This window comes from Protopterus annectens, chromosome 1.part1 (assembly GCF_019279795.1).
Source record: "Protopterus annectens isolate FY-2018-M chromosome 1.part1, PAN1.0, whole genome shotgun sequence".
Lineage (NCBI taxonomy): Eukaryota > Metazoa > Chordata > Ceratodontiformes > Protopteridae > Protopterus > Protopterus annectens.
In genome coordinates this window covers 515,465,257-515,482,851 of record NC_056726.1, presented here as the reverse complement: position 1 = coordinate 515,482,851, position 17,595 = coordinate 515,465,257, and the positions used below count along the sequence as shown (strand labels likewise).

The 17,595-nt window shown below is 44.2% G+C and overlaps 1 protein-coding gene across 6 annotated transcripts in view; it reads left to right on the top strand.

The window, feature by feature from the left end:
* BCLAF1 (BCL2 associated transcription factor 1) overlaps positions 1-17,595 on the top strand; it is a 1,196,126-nt gene that overhangs the window by 834,930 nt on the left and 343,601 nt on the right. For all 6 annotated transcript variants that reach the window (XM_044076391.1, XM_044076404.1, XM_044076411.1 and 3 more), the window contains exon 10: positions 3,565-3,740. In XM_044076391.1, the coding sequence (XP_043932326.1) occupies positions 3,565-3,740 (176 nt within the window). The remainder of the gene's footprint in view (positions 1-3,564; positions 3,741-17,595) is intronic.

The following is a 17,595-nucleotide window of genomic DNA, read 5'->3' as shown; positions in this document are numbered from 1 at the left end:
AGTATTTACGAAAGTTCTGGCTCCAGTGATAGCTTTCTTCAGGCTGAAAGGAATACAAATCTATCCTTATTTGGACGATTGCCTGATTCTGGCTTAGGGAAGGGAAGAGCTTCTTCGTCATTTGGAATATGTGATAGCAGTGCTAAGATGCCTGGGGTATTCTGTGAACGAAATAAAGTCCAGTCTAGTACCCTCTCAAGACGTGTGCTTTCTGGGTGTAAGACTGAATACAGCATCCCAGATGGCCTTTCTAACCCCGGACAAACAAAAGAATCTTTCCCTTTACTTCCATCATCTATCTCTTCAGTCCGGGCTGACTGCAAGGACAGTCCTTCAAGCCTTAGGGTTCATGGCATCTTGTATTCTGGTGCTTCCCAATGCCAAACTGCATATGAGGAAGTTGCAATGGTATCTCAAAATGTATGGACACAGCACTGCCAGGATCTGGACACTGTCATTCAAATAATACCTTGCATTCAAAAGGAATTTTTGTGGTGGGCTCAGGAATGTCACCTAAACAAGGGACTCTCTGTGACCCTGCCAGAGGCGAGTCAAATTTTAACGACAGATGCCTCGGACAAAGCTTGGGGAGCTCATCTAAACGGAAAGTGGATACAAGACAAGTGGCCTGTCAGACTACAGCATCTACATATCAACTTGAAGGAGATGTTAGCAGTCCAGTTTGCATTAATAGCTTTCAAGGATTTACTTCTTCCAGGACAGGTGTTGATTCTAACAGACAACACAACTGTCATGTGGTACATCAACAAGCAAGGGGGAACACATTCTTATCCTCTATGCAGGCAAGCAATGATTTTGTGGGAGACTGCTCTCAGTTTACAACTAAGTCTTCAGGCAAGGTTTCTGCCGGAGCACAGAACTCCTTAGCAGATGTGTTAAGCAGACAAATCATGGATCCCCACGAGTGGAAACTGGATCTTCATGTATTTCAGAAATTGACAGTGTCCTGGGAACTCCAGACATAGATCTGTTCGCTTCTCCACTAAACCACCAGCTGCCAAAGTTTTGCACAAAGAGGTTTCATCCCACAGCTTGGAAAGTGGATGCTCTTTCTTTCAGTTGGAAAAATCTTCATGTGTATGCCTTTCCACCTCTGCCTCTCCTCCCAAAGGTACTTCTGAAGGTCAGACAGGACAAGCCAAGGATGATTTTGATAGCTCCAGATTGGCCTCGACAGCACTGGTACCCATTACTGAGAAGTCTAGTACGGAAGCCTCCATGGACTTTGCCTTTGATTCCACATTTGTTGTCCCAGGAGGACAGTCATTTGCTCAATGTCAAACTTCACTCTCTTCACCTAACAGCCTGGCATATTCTGTTTTAAACCATAGAGGGTCTCAACTTCCACAACAAGTTTTGAATGTGATTTTGGAAGCTAGAAGGCCTAGTACAAGGAAAGTGTACGCAGATAAATGGAAGAGATTTTTGTTTTGGAGTGCAGCTAAGGATTTGGATGTTTCTGAGCCTGATTTAAGTGTGGCTCTTCAATATCTTACTGAGTTGTTAGACAAAGGTTTGTCCTTCTCTTCTATTAAGATTCATGCTGCTGCAATTTCAGCTCACTACGACTGTGACCCACCATTGTTTTCTCATCCTTTGTTCAAGCAATTTCTTAGAGGGGCAAAGAATATAAGACCCCCACGAAGGGCTCCTACTCCTGCTTGGGATCTCAATTTTGTGTTGGAGAAACTCACTCTACAACCTTTTGAGCCTGCAGCTACTGCTGAGTTGAAATATTTGTCATGGAAGACTGCTTTTTTGTTGGCCATTACCTCTGCAAGAAGGGTTTCTGAATTGCAGGCCCTTATGGCAGTTGAGCCTTTCTTAATTTTCCATAAGGATAGGGTATCTTTACGTACTAATCCTTCCTTTATGCCTAAAGTGGTTTCTAGTGTGGCTTTAAACCAAACTATTCATTTGCCCACTTTCTATGCAAATCCCCAAAATGAAGGGGAAAAGATTTTGCACACTTTAGATGTACACAGGCAGTTGCGATATTATTTGGACAGAACTAAAGGGTTCAGACAATCTCAGCAGTTATTAGTTTCTTTTGCTTTGTGCTCTCAGGGCAAGCCCGTGTCAAAACAAACTATTTCTAAGTGGATTGGATTTTGCATTGCTTTCTGTTATTCCCATCATGGCAAAGAGATTCCAGCTGGGATTAGGCCTCATTCCACTAGGGCTACTGCCACTTCAACAGCTTTTTGAGGGGTGGCCACTAAGGATATTCTGGAGGCAGCCACTTGGAGTTCAGTGCATACCTTCTCTAGGCATTACCACCTTCCACTATACTCTAAATCCAGGGCTGGTTTTGCCACTGCTGTGTTGCAGGGCATTTTGGCAGCTCCTGCTTCATTATAGTTTAGCCATCCTCCCTTACCTCTGCTTTGGGATTCTACCCAAGTGTTAGGACTGCAGCAATGTGAGATGAAGAACATAGTACAGTTTTGTACCTACCATAAATGTAGATGTTCAAGATCCACATTGCTGCAGTCCAATTTACCTCCCTCCTTCCCCTCTGTAGTTTGAGGTGGTTGTGTGGGTTGGGTTATCCATCTGAGGTATATTGTGTATATTGTATATATTGTACATATTTTTGGTGTTAGGCTGGTTGGTTGTTTAGTTGTTGTCTTTGGGTTTTGACCTTTCTTTTTAGGGTCTTCTGACATCTGGGGCAAGAAAAGACTGAGGATATGACGTCGGTCATGCGCATTTGTACCCTGACGTTCTGATGTCAGTCAAATGCGCCTTGACCGACGTCAGCCTTATACTCTGATATTCGGGCCGACTGAGGGACAGCGGACTACCCAAGTGTTAGGACTGCAGCAATGTGGATCTTCGAACATCTACATTTATGGTAGGTACAAAACTGTACTTTGTGTACACTTCCATAAATGTGGATGTTCGAGTGTATTCACTGTTGCAGTCCTCGTTACCCTACTTCCAGCCCCCGACTTCTTTTGGCTTTACCTCTACTTTCCTTTACTATGCTTAAAAGCATTTTGGTGTATTTGCTTTTTTGTTGGAGGTATAACCTTGTATTTGTATATATTTAATTGCTTCCCATTAGGGGGGCACCTGACATCTGGGGCAAGAAAAACTGATGTAATGGCGTTGGCTGCATGTTTTATACCCCTGACGACCTGGTGTCACGGAAGAAGAGACAGCAACTGACGCAGGACCCAAGACTTTGTTAATCAGGCCAACTGAGGGCTACTGCAAGCAGATAATCCAAATGTAATGACTGCAACAGTGAGTACACTCGAACAGCTACATTTATGGTAAGTGTAAGCAACTGTACTTTTTCTTCTGTGCTGTATTAAGATGTAGGTTGTAGAATTAATAATGAGAACCTTCCATTTTTTGGTAATACTGGCTTTCAAAGATTTTTATCATTGGGTTTGGTTGTAAGTGCTGTTGTTAGAGAAAACATTAAAATAAACCAGCATATTTTGGTTCCAGAAAAACTTAGTCAAAATAAATGTTTGATATTACTGCCTCCTCCTTTGCGTTTCTGATAAAGTGTTTTCCCCCCAACAACAGCCTGATAAAAAGCAAAAAGCTGAGTCAGCTGACTTGCGACGTGACATTGATCGCAGAAAGAAGGATAAAAACAAAGAAAGAGGAGATTCAAAGGGTTCCCGGGAGTCAAGCAGCTCCAGAAAACAGGAAGTTGTGAAAGGCTACAAGGATCATAAAAAGTCTCACAAAAGTAAAAGGTAACTATTTAATGATTGTCTGACAACTGCTTTGATCAACTGAATTTTCATCTCTTGATTGTCTTTCTCATTGGCAAAATTGCAGGAGTATAGCTAAGAGTAGGGTGAAGGGGCAGACATCCCAGGTAGAAGGTATTGGTGCCTTTTTTCCTTTCTTTTTTTCTTTTTCCACTTTGTGTCGACATGAGGGTGTCACAGAAGTGACATAGCATTCCACATCAGAAAAGAAATGTTTTTAACACTCCTTAACTTAGTACTGAGAGGTGGCAGATTGATGTGTAGGGGCACTAGGAACTACATGAGCCAACTAGGGCTCTGCAACAGTATGTGCAGTTTAAGCTTAATTCATTGGTTTGCAGAAAATGTGTTCATTATAAGGATCATTGTTACATTACATTTGTGGTATTAATTAGATTAACCATGAGACAATGGCCAATTTTGGTCAACACTACAGGACATTTTGATGCTGGGGGAGGAGGGGCTTAAGGTTACAATCCACAGAATGGCTATTTGTAAGATGTCTGACACTAGGCGAGAATTTGACCCAAGTAGTCTTCATTTCTCTTATGCCAGTTAAGTGGATGGTTGCCAGTGTTTCCTTGTCAGTCAGTTTAATTTCTCCAAGTCTTTTGGGTTTCTAATACCATGATGGGAATGGGGCCCATTCCTTAGTCAAAGTATGATTAAAGTTCATGAAATTAGTATTTTCATTTTATGACGTTAGCCAGAAGTGCTCTTCGCAGCACCTGCAATGTGTCCAGAATTGATGACTCCTGCAATTCATATGGAATAACATGTATCAGTAGCATTTGTACGTATGATTGTAAATTATTTTTTATAAGACCAATTGCTCCTACTACTATTGGACCTGTCTGGTGTCCTCCTTCCCCATTGCCCTGGTTTCTGCCTGTAAATCCTGGTATTTATGACTTTGTCTCTATGTGAAGACACTGTAGTCGCTGAGTGTTGCAATTTCAATGATCAGTGCTACTTTTGTATTCTTTGCATGGACTGCTCTATCTGTTTTTCTCACATCTGAACTGTTGGTAATGGGTGATCCCATGTGATGTAAGCTTCATCATTTTCTGTAATGCTTTGTGTCTCATGTTTCCATTACTTTTAAGCTACTTCAGTATTATAATGTTTGCACAATCCCCAGTGCAACAACCTTGCTACATTATTATGCCTTTCAGTATACAGTCTTTATGCCAGTAATGTTTCACACCCAGCAACAAGATGTGTGACTGTTTCCAATTCTGTTTTACAAAACCTGCATTTGTCTGTTTGTCACACATGCCAAAGTATACTTAGTCCACTATCCTGGGCCACTAATACTAACCTTTTGTCTTTTGGTTTAAATTCACCTTTCCTTAACCATTCCTGCATTTGGTCCTGATGAACATGAGGTTGTTCCAAGAGTTTTCTGCATTTGCAAGTATATTTATGTATTTTCCACATTTCTTGCCTTCTCATCTGATCCTTCACCTTACATTCTTTCATTTGTTTTTTTTTTTTTGTTTTTATCCCATTCAGATACAGCCAGACTTACCTACTTCTGGTTTGATTTCTGTTCCTGCTTGACACTGATATACTTCTGCTAAGATATGCAGGGAAGTAATCTTAGACTTATTCTCCTCATGTTTTAAAACTTCCGACATGTTTGGATCTTGTGAGGTCAGCAGATATATGTGTAGTCCTACAATTGCAGCTCTATACATGTAATCAGTTTCGAGGAGGCCCATACAACCTTCAGAATGGGGAATACATAATCTTTGTATACACTGATTTTTATAAATCATTTGATAAGCATGAAGCATTTTTCTTGTTTTCCTGACCAGCTGATCTAGTACCTTTTGGGGCCAGTCATTCACATCATAACTGTAAGTTGTTCTTCGTGTTTCACTGCTGCAGTCATCACATTTTGTTATCTGCTTGCAGTAGCCCTCAGAGTCGGCCTGATGTTCAAAGTCTTGGGTCCTGCATCGGTTGCTGTCTCATCTTCCATGATGTCAGGTAGTCAGGGGTTTAAAGCATGCAGCCGACGCCATTACATCAGTCTTTCTTGCCGTGCGGTGCCCGAAGCAGAAGCAGTTCGTAAGTGCCGATCGGCCGACTCCTGAAATTTTCGTTTTCGAGTTTCAGAACCGAAGTCTTCAACTAAAGCCAAGTAACCTGTTGGGGAAACTTTTTCTTGCTCTAAACCAATGTCAGTAAAAGTCAGTAATTGTATTTCTTGTGGAAAGCAAATACCTCATAAAAATTTTCATTCGTACTGTATTCCTTGCCTAGGCCCTGACCACGACGTACCTCGCCGTCGGTTTTGTGCCTTATTTAAACGAAATATTCGTCTGTATATTTACGCTTCTAAATAATTTGGTACTCGGCTCAATTATCCAGATATGTCTTCGGTAAGCAACCCGACTAACGACATTCCGAAAAAGCGCAAAGACAGAGACAGGCCGCCTAGGTTCTCCTAAGGTAGTCAGCAGTTTGACTGTACTCAGAGAGGCACTTTCGCAGCCCCTGATACCCGTTACTTCAGATTTGCAGGCCTCTACTAAGACCCATTCGGAGTCCGGTATACCACGAGATGCTTCAACTGTTGAACCTGCAGATGTCTCTACCTTGGATGGGTCTAGAGCCGCTGTGCAGGCAGCGGATTCTGAGGGTGTATTCAGGCCTACTGACTTGCATATTAAACCAACGCCATCTTCTTCTTCAAGGCCTAAAACTCAAACCATGCCTAGAAAACCGATGCCCAGACCGCATGGTCAGGCCTCTGTGCCTAAAAACAAATGTTAAGAATGGCTGAAGACCTTATTACTTTAATCAGGGGAAGCCAGCCTTCCCCCTCTAAGAGACCTAGGACTGAATTTGCTTATGATACTTCTGATCAGGATTCTGACATTTCTGTTTCCTCTGATGACCAGGCTTTACCCTTTTCTACCTATGAGGATTCTGATGCAGAGGACTCTATTCTCTCTGCTTCCCCTCCAGAGGGTTTCTCTTTTGGTGAAAGTTTGCATACTCTTGGGGAGCATTTTCTCTGGGAAAGCCAGGGATTACTCTGATGCTAAAATGAGGCTTAGAGATTTCTTACTCCTGCCCAAACACAGGCCTTTAGCTATCCCCCCCGTACTGGACATTGTTGGTGATGCCTTTTTGGAATTTAGCTTGGCCCCTGACTCTTTACCTCCTGCTCCCAAAAAACCTGATAGATATTACAGGGTTCCTGACTTTCACAAGTTCCTTTTTAAAAATCCTACTGCGGATCCTGAGACCATTTCATAGGGACCCAAGGGCATTAAGGCTACTGCTGTCAAAAATCCTACCCCCTCTGATAGAGATTCCAGGGTGCTGGATAGATGGGGTAAGAAGGTATACGCTTCTGCAACCTTGGCCATTAGGGCCTTAAACTGTCAGTTTCATATGTTAAAGTATCAGCAGCATATTATTGGATTGCTTAAACAGAAAATGATGTTGATTCCTGACTGTGCTGAAAGTAAGGATTTGCAGGATTTAATGAATTTTGCTGAACAAGTTGGAAAACGTACTTTGCATTGTGGTTTTGATTCACTAGAGGCATCTTGCAGGGCTGCTGTCACTGGGTCTGTGCTTAGAAGGCATGCTTGGCTTAAGGAGCAGTCTTTGCCAGATCATGTTAAAGCTAAATTGCTGGATGCTCCCTTAAATCAGGACCACCTGTTTGGCAACAAAGCAGAAGTAGTACTTAAAAAGATGGAAGAAGAAGCTAAATCTATGCAAACTGTTAAAGATTTCCTACAGGTACAGCCTCCAAGATTTAGTAGGCATTGGCCCTCTAAGAATTGGTCTTTTCCTGCCTCTTCCAGACCTTCTCAGTCCAAACCCAGAACCAGCAGAACACCCAGGCTTCAGTCCCAAGGTACGCACAGAACTAAGCAGTGGGGGGGGGGGGGGCTCCCACTTCCAAATCAAGGAGTAGTAAGACTCCCCACTATGGTAAACTGTCTCAATGACTTAACTTTACAACTTCCAATCACTTCTCAACTGACTGCTCCTTTAGGGGGAAAGATTGCTCTGCAGAACAAAAAACTGGGAACTAATTACCCAGGACAAATGGATTTTAAATATAGTTTCCCAAGGATACAGATTTCACTTCCACACATTACCAACCCCAAACGATTGGCCAGATCTACCCCCAAATCAGTGGGCAGAGGCTCAAAAGCAAGTACTCTCTCTCTTAAGCATAAGGGCTGTTCAAACTGTACAAGAAGTGGAAAAGGGACAAGGTTTCTCCTAAAGACTTTTCCTGGTACTCAGAAAAGACAACTCGTGGCGTCCTATCCTGGACCTTTCTATCCTAAACACCTTTTTGGTGATCCCAAAATTCAAGCTCCTAACTCTTCACCAGTTGCTTCCTATGCTAGGCAAGGATGCATGGTTGGCAACACTGGATTTAAAGGAAGCCTACCTGCACATCCCAATCAGGGAATCTTGCAGTAGATACCTACGCTTCAAAGCAGGCTACATGCACTACAAGTTCTCTGCACTGCCCTTTGGCTTATCTACTGCGCCCAGGGTATTCACAAAGTGCCTAGCTCCAGTCATTGCATTTTGCAGGCAAAGAAATATTCAAATATACCCATACCTGAACGATTGTCTATTTCAGGCAGAAAGCCAGGACATACTTTTGAATCATCTGGTGTTTGTACAGAAGGTGCTGACTTGTCTGGGGTACAACATAAATGAAAAGAAATCACATCTTGTACCCTGTCAACAAATTACATTCCTGGGAGCAAGCTTGAACACAACTTCCCAGATGGCTTTCCTAATGCCAGAGAAACAAATTAATTTGACAGCTTACTTCAAACTAATGGCCACAAAAACCCTGCTATCTGCAAGGCAAATACTGCAAGCCTTGGGGTTCATGGTCACCTGCATTCTTCTAATTCCATACGCAAGACTGCATATGAGGAAACTACAATGGTATCTAAAGAGTTTCTCTAGTGGGCAGAGGCCTGCCACCAAAACAGGGGACTACCATTCACTCTACCCCCTGCCGCCCAAACCCTAACAGAAGCATCAGATTATGCATGGGTGGCTCACCTGGCAGGGAAGTGCATTCAGGGCAAATGGAACCCAAGTCAAATGCACCTGCATATCAATCCAAAAAAAAATGTTAGCTGTACAGAATGCTCGACAGCCTTAAAGGACCACATTCTTCCAGGACAGTTAATGGACCACATTCTTCCAGGACAGTTAATGGTAAGGATGGACAACACCACTGTTATGTGGTACATGAGGGGGGGGGCCCATTCATACCCCCTCTGCAGACTAGCCATGGCTCTGTGGAACGCAGCCTTGAGCTACCAAGTGCATCTACAGGCTCAATTCCTGCCAGGGAAGCTAAATACACTGGCAGACGAACTAAGCAGAAGTCTCATGGACCCACACGAGTGGAAACTGGATCCAAAGACTTTCAACATGTTGATAAACAAATGGGGGAGCCCAGATATAGACCTGTTTGCCTCCCCCCAGAACTACCAATTGGACAAGGATTCCCCACAAACAAGCTTGGAAAGTGGATGCCCTGTCCTTCAACTGGAAAAATCTATCCGTTTATGCCTTTCCTCCACTGCCGCTCCTCTCCAAAGTACTACTAAAGATCAAACAGGACAAACCAAGGATTATACTGATTGCACCAGACTGGCTATGGAAACACTAGTACCCCATCTTGCGCAGTGTGTCACTGCTGGCACCATGGCACCTGCCTCAGACCCCTACCCTGCTGTCCCAGCAGGAGGGCCAGATTCTGCATCCTCTGCTTCAAACCCTGAACCTGGCAGCCTGGCTAATTGCTTGACCTCTCCATTACCATCCCTCAGTAAACAAGTGTTGGATGTCATTTTGGAGGCAAGGAGGCCTAGTACTAGAAAATCTTATGCTGAAAAATGGAAAAGATTCTGTTCCTGGAACCAAACGCAAGGGATGGGCACAGCAGGGCCCAATTTACCTCAGATTCTTCAGTACTTAACTGAGATGCTTCACAAGGGCCTGTCTTTTTCCTCCATCAAAATTCATGTCACTGCCATTTCAGCTCATTACAACACAGAACCACCACACTTCTCTCATCCACTACTCAAGCAGTTCCTCAGTGGGGCCAAAGACCACCCAGGAGAGCCCCCACTCCAGCCTGGGACCATAACTTTGTATTGGAAAAACTCACTCTACCTCCTTTTGAGCCAGCTGCAAGTGCAGAGTTAAAATTATTTTCTTGGAAAACAGCCTTCCTTTTAGCAATCACTTCAGCAAGAAGGGTATCTGGATTACAGGCCCTTATGGCAGTGGAGCCTTTCATCATCTCTCATGCTGGCAGGGTGTCCCTTAGGACCAACCCCTCCTTCATGCCCAGGGTGGTATCCAGTGTGGCTCTTAATCAGTCCATTCATTTGCCCAACCTTCTTTTCTAATCCACAGAACAAAGGGGAACGGATACTGCACGCCTTGGATGTGCACAGACAACTTAGATTTTACTTGGACAGGAATAATCCTCAAAGGAAATCTGAACAACTGCTGGTGGCATTTGCTGCAGGGGCAGAAGGGAAGGCCATTTCAAAGCAAACAATTTCTAAATGGATAGGCCATTGCATTCATTTCTGCTATAGGCACCATGGAAAACCTATCCGACAGGGAGGGGATAAGACCACACTCAACCAGGGCTGCATCTACCTCTACAGCCTTTCTCAGAGGTGTCCCCACCAGGGACATCCTAGAAGCTGCTACCTGGAGTTCTGTACATACTTGCACCAAGCATTACCATGTTCCTATTTTCTCTAAATCCAGAGCTGGTTTTGCCACTGCAGTCTTGCAAGGACTTGTAGCTGGTCCTAATGCTATCTAAATTCCTCCTCGCATCCTTAGCTTTGGGAATCTACCCAAATGTGAGGACTGCAGCAGTGAAACATGAAGAACATAGTACAGTTGTGTACACTTACCATAAATGTAGATGTTTGTGTGTATTCACTGTTGCAGTCCTAGTTACCCTCCCTCCAGCCCCCTGACTTATTTTGGCTATACCTCTATTCTTCTTTACTATGCTTAAAAGCTTTTTGGTGTATTTACTTTTTTGTTGGAGGTATAACCTTGCATAATTATATTTAATTGCTTCCCATTAGGGGGGCACCTGACATCTGGGGCAAGAAAAACTGATGTAATGGCATCGGCTGCATGCTTTATACCCCTGACTCAGGCCGACTGAGGGCTACTGCAAGCAGATAACCCAAATGTGATGACTGCAACAGTGAATACACTCGAACATCTACATTTATGGTAAGTGTACACAACTGTACTTTGTCCTATTCCACTGTTGCAGTATTCATCACATATGGGTTTACTCCTGTTACTACCCGAATGTCCAGCCATTATACAAAAGATTTCTGTCACTGTAGGGTGTGTGAGACATCTGACGTGACTAGAAGAGTTTTTGCCATACAAGTGATGTCTGCACGCACCAGCCCTCTGAACTTCTCAGCCGCCAATCAAACGTCAGGTGTTCCTGCTGGTTTACCTTCATGTGTGCGTATTGCACACAGGCGAACAGCAATTATCCGAACTGCCGTTTGCAAACACAGAACGGAAAAAGGTTTGAATGTGCAATGAGCGAAAGCACAGTGACATTTGCTCATTGCACATTCGACATTGTGGGGCAGATTGCACTATAGTGGGGATCGGAAAATGGTCCCTTTCCCCACTGTAGTGCAATCTCAGAGTTAGAATATGAAAGTAGGGGCTTCTTTTGATATTTATGTTCGAAAATCAGCAAATCTGCTTTTCGATTTGCTGATTTTCGAACATATGGAATTGTCGCTGTTCTGACTTTCGTGATTATGATTCGCTCATATGAGCAATCACACCACTGTGATTCGGGTTTGTAAAGGTAAACCGTTCCTGCTCTCCCGGCAGTCAAATTCTGAAGAAATCAGATAAGTACCTTGTTGGGGAACCTCTTTTCAGTCATTTTCATTATCCTACTTGCTTGTTCATGTCACCCAGAAAGGGCAAGTGTAAGTGTGGCAGTCAGATACCTCACAAGGATGCCCACGATCAGTGTCTTTTTTTTGTTTAGGTCGGTTGCACAGTTACAAGACCTGCTCCATCTGCCAGCTGTTTGTAACCAAAACTCTCTGCAGCCATCTGCACATGCTCAGTCTATACCTTGAAAATCAGCATCTCAAGCAGCTAACCTTGGGTATGGAGGGTTCTGCTGACTTGCCTGCCAAACTGCCAAAACAGAAGGCCAAGCTGTGACTTTTGTCCAACCCTCAGTTTATGGCCAACGTCAGCCTGGCTGAAGACTCTTGTCTTCTCCGCTTTGGATACATTGGGTACTTTCACGGAAGCCACACAATCCCCCATGGAGGGCACGTCCACAGAGGCTTTTCCGACATCTGTTTATGATGCCGGGGAAGGACCAGCGATTTCAGTAGGGCCATCAGATCCATTCTCTTAGTCGCCAGGTTCTAGGCCTTCCTCCATTCAGATGCCCGCTAGGCCTCTCATAAGAAGGAAAAAAGAAAATACATATCTCCTACTCCTGAAACTACCAGAGACTGGCAGGCTTTCAGCCAAAGTCTGTTTAATGCTTTTATGGCCTTACGGCCTACCACTTCAGGGACATCCACTATCCCTCCTCCTATACTGAGCCCTAGGCCTCAGACATCAGATCCCTCTTTGAGGGAAGAGGAGGAATTCTCTGATCAGAAGTGTCCCTAACTTCTACCTGTCAGCTGCCTTTCCTCCTGGGATATGGCTTCCCAAAGGAAGAATCCATTGACCCTGACTCCCCAGCAGAGGATTTGACCTTTGAGGAAACTATTACAAAACTGAAGGAGCATTTCAAATAAGAGTCATCTGAAATGAGAGGTCCAAAAAAGGTATTATGACCTCATTTAGCTGGACACCCCAACTCCTCCTGCTGTTCCACCCATTCTACCTGCCTTTCTGGAAGCCTTCTCTTCTGCATTCTTGAACCTGGACTCCCAGTCCCCTGCTCCATGCAGACCTGATAGATTTTATAAAGTCCCTGAGACTGCCAAGTTTCTAATTAAGTGTCCTGCTGCAGACCCTACCACAATTTCCATCTCCCCTGGTAAGGCTTCAAAATTATTGCCTACCACCGCCATCCTCCCAGCTGACAAAGACAGCAAAGCCATGAACGTCTGGGGAAGAAAATATAAACCTCTGCTACTCTGGCTTTCAGAGCTCCTAACTACCAGAAACACATGGCTAAATATACATGATCCCTTTTGGAGAAAATCTCTAAGGAATTGTCTGACTCACCAGATTTTGCTGCCAAAGCTTCACTGTCCTCCCTAGTGGCCCTCACTTCTCAGATGACCAGGTGCTCTATAAAGTTCTGCTACAATGCTACTGAGGCCTTAGCCAGGTTGGCAGCATCAGCCTTAAGAAGATACTCCTGGCTACGTCTCCAGCCTCTACCTGATGACTTTAGAGCCAAGCTGGTTGATGCTCCTTTATACAATTCACCCTGTTTGGAACTAAAGTGGCTGACTTATTTAAGTCATTGCAACAAAAAGGGAAAGCGATGCAGGATTTAAAACACCTGCTGGTCTCTCTCATTCCAAAATTCCAGAGGAATTACCCAGCTAAAACTCAGTTTATTAGAAAGTACTCCCATCCTGCTGCCCCCACAAGTCCTAGGAAAACATCCAGGAAGCAACCATCTCCTACTAGAACTTCCACTTCTTCTAGCCAGAGGCTGCCCTTTCAAGACAGGGCAGGTAGTGTCTGACTACCTGCCAACCTCAAAACCTCCACCTTCTCCCTCTATCCCTCTCTCAGTGCGTCTCTCTCACCATCTCCAAGCATGGACCCATATCACCTCAGACAAACGAGTCCTTTCATTAATACAAAACGGGTATTTTATTACCTGGATTATGCCTCCAAAGAGAAGGGGCATCACCCAGCCTCCAAAAGAGCAGCTCCCCCAATTGCAGCCAGTGCTAGACAACCTGATGGCTCAAGGCACCATTTCAACAGTCCCTCTGTCTGCAAAAGGAAGAGGTTTCTACTCCAGGATTTTCCTAGTTCCAAGGAAAGATGGTCCCTGGAAGCAAATTCTGGATCTCTCTCTTCTCAACCTCTGCCTTCAGAATCAAACCTTCAGATGTGGACCTTACCAACTTTTTTCCCACTCCTACTTCCACAAGGGTTCATGGCCACCTTCGATATCAAGGATGCCTACCTTCACTTCCCTATAAGGTCCAGTTTCAGGAAATACCTGAGGTTCTCTGTGGAATCCTGTCACTTTCAATTCTCTGCTTTGCCCTTTTGGCTTTCCACTGCACCCAGAGTCTTCACAAAATGTCTGGCTCCAGTTATTGTCTTCTGCAGGACAAAAGGAGTCCAGATATTCCCTTACCTGGATGACTTGCTCATTCAGGCAGACAGCAAACAGGCCCTTCAGCAACACTTACAAGTTGCTATTACCCTCCTGCAGTCCCTGGGGTTTCAGATCAACTTCCCAAAATCCCACCTGAACTCTACTCAAGACTTGTATCTTCTTGGTGTGCAGGATTCATACAGACATCATGCAAGCCTACCTCCACCCACCAAGAGATGGAAAGCTTGGCACACCACCTACCTCCGGTCCTACAGACCACAGGCTCCTGGGCTATATGTCATCCACTATCCCCATACTACCATTAACAAGACTCTATATGAGGAAATTTAAGTGGTACCTCAGGTCAGTTTGGACCCAGCACTCTCACTTCCTGGAGTACAGGGTACCCCTCCTGCCCTGCCTCAAACAAGAAATCTATTGGTGGTTGAAGTAGGTGAACCTCAACCCAGGTCTTCCTCTCCAGCCACCTCAACCCAAGCAGGTCATGCACACAGATGCCTCAGACTTGGGCTGGGGAGCAACTCTGGGGCACCTGAGAGTGCAAGGGCTGTGGCCAAGGCCACACAGGAAAGTACACATCAATATCCGAAAGATGAGGGCAGTACTATTGGCCCTACGAGCCTTCCAATCCAAGCTACAGCAGGGACCATTGAAAATGTTTGCAGACAATACCACAGTGCTGTTGTGTCTCAGCAAGCAGGGGGTGAATCAAATCTTATTTGCTCTGCAGACTAGCTGTCCTGGTGTGGGAACTGGTTACCTCCCAGGAAGTTACCCTACAGGCAGTTTACATACCTTCTTAAAATTTTCAGATAGACCCCCTCAGCAGATCCATAATGAACAACCACGAATGGATGCTTCACAGGGACGTCTTCTTGGACCTGGTCCACAGATGGGGTACACCTCAAGTAGACCTATTTGCCTACTCCACCAACAGGCAACTTTCTTAGTTCTGCATCAGACTTCCACACCCTCAGGCTATGACAACAGCTGCCTTCTCAATATCCTTGAAGGGGATGTTTCTTTATGTATTCCCCTCCTTCCCCCTTGTACAGAAGGTCCTGATGAAGATCCGGCAGGACAGACCAAAAATCTTGATGGTGACTCCCTATTGGCCAAGACAGCATTGGTTCCCCTCTCCTCTTACAGCTATCCAAGGGCTATCGCCACAAGTTACCCCTCAGAGTGGACCTTCTCACACAGCACAAGGGATCCCAGATGCACCCACAGTAGCAATCTCTGCACCTCTCCCTGTGGGTGATAGGATTCTGATCCCTTTCAGACACCTTTTCAATGATGACATGCTCGCTGTCCTGCAGGAGGTCAGGAAACCAAATACAAGAAAATCCTACCTTTCAAAGTAGAAGAGATTTTCAATTTGGTGTCTCAAAAGGCAGTTAGACCTGCTGAAAAGTGTGACCCCCCTATAGTGCTGTCTTACCTGTGTGAATTACTGCAGACAGGGTTGGCCTACTCATCCATTAAAGCCCACTTGTCAGCCATTTCAGCATGTCTTTCCCCAGATCCCCCCCTAGCTTCCAGACTACAAGCTAAGTTATTCTTTAAAGAGGTCCTTCACCTTAGACCAACCAGGAAACCCATTCTACCTCATGAGACCTCAACTATGTTTTAGAGAAGTTAACGCTTCCCCCATTTTAGCCAGTGGATAAAGCTTCCCTCAGAACATTGTACATGGAAAACTGTCGTCCTCATGGCCTTGACCTCAATCAGGAGAGTGTCAGAGTTGCAAGCCTTCATGCCCAAGGTGGTGAATGATCTTTCCCTTAATCAGGCCATCGGCCTGCCAACCTTTTTTTGTAACCCACAGGGAGACAGTGAGAGAGTACTCCATTCCCTGGACATGCACAGACAGCTCAGATTTTATCTGCACAAAACCAAGTCCATCGGACAAGCTGAGCAACTGTTTATCTCCTTCCACCCCAGGACCCTAGGGAAGGCAGTAACCAAACAAACAATTTCAGCTTGGATTTCCAAAGCTATTAACTTTTGCTACAAACACAATGGGAAATTCCTGCAGGGTACTGTCAAAGCACACTCCACCAGGGCAATGGCCTCCTCAGGGGCCTTCTTCAGGAATTAGGATACCGCCTCCATACTGGAAGCAAGCCACATGGTCGTTGGTGCATACCTTCACCAAACATTACAAGTTAGACCACATTTCTAGGGCCAGAGTGTGGTTTGCCAGGGCTATCCTCCATGGATTCCTGGAGACCTCTACTAGGCCACCAACCCCTTCTTCACAGTGAGCTTTGGCACTCAACCATATGTGATAAATACTGCAACATTGGAATGGAAGGACATGGAAAAGTGTAAAATCTTACCATAACCATAGATGTCCTTCTCTTCCATGTTCCAGTATTCCTTCCCTCCCACCTACCCCATCTGTTATGCAGCATTTCCCTTTCTGTATGGCACAGGGCTGGCATTACCTTTAACAGTTCTGAGGGCTGGTGCATGCAGACATCACTTTTATGGCCCACGTTCGCCTAGCCACATCAGACATCCCACGTACCGTACAGTGACTGAAGTCTTTTGTGTACTAGGTGGACATTTGGTTAGCAAGAGGAGTAAACTCATATGTGATGAATACTGCAACATGGAAGAGAAGGACATCTATGGTTATGGTAAGATTTTGCACAACTTTTCCTTAGGTCAAGAAGAGCAAATTGGTTTATGGTTTGGACTTTGTTCCTAGATGTTAGTGCTGTTTTCAGTATTAATTTTAGTCTTCTAAAATATTCCTTACTAATTTTTTTTCACATTTCTTCATGTTTTATTGTTGACCCTTCATCATTTCCCAAATATTTATACAGTCCCTTTTGTTCAAGTTCTTTTGTATCGCATTCCTGTCCCAGACTGATATTTTCTTAGTACTGTGGCTTTCCTGCTTTAAAGGTTGCTTTTGCACATTTATCAAGACTAAATGACATTCTTATGTCATCTAAAAAAGTTTTGACCTGTTGTAGTTCTGTTTTCAGTTCCTCATCAGACAAGCTATACAGTTTTAAATAAACCACATAAAGAAGATAAGTCTTTACACATTGTTTTCTTGGAGCCAAATTGTAGCAGTGACTTAATCTGCTAAGTAGACAGCTTAATATGTTGAGGGCAAGACAGAAGATTAGTGGTGACAGTCACTCTAGAATATCCCCCATTGAATTTTTATCCCTGGAATAATAATTTGTCCTTTTTCATGGATTAATTGCTGAGTGGTTTGTCACAGGTCACTGCAGTGTTATTGATCAGTGTAGGGTGTGTCTTATACATTTGTAAGCACTCGTATCCATAAACATAGATTGCTGTCAGGTGCTTTTTTGTCTATCCATGCCATTCTTAGATTCTTCCCCTTTTTACAGTTCTCCATTATGAATTTAACAACAATGATCCTTTATTCCACATGACATTCTTTTAACTCTTTTGTTCTGTTGC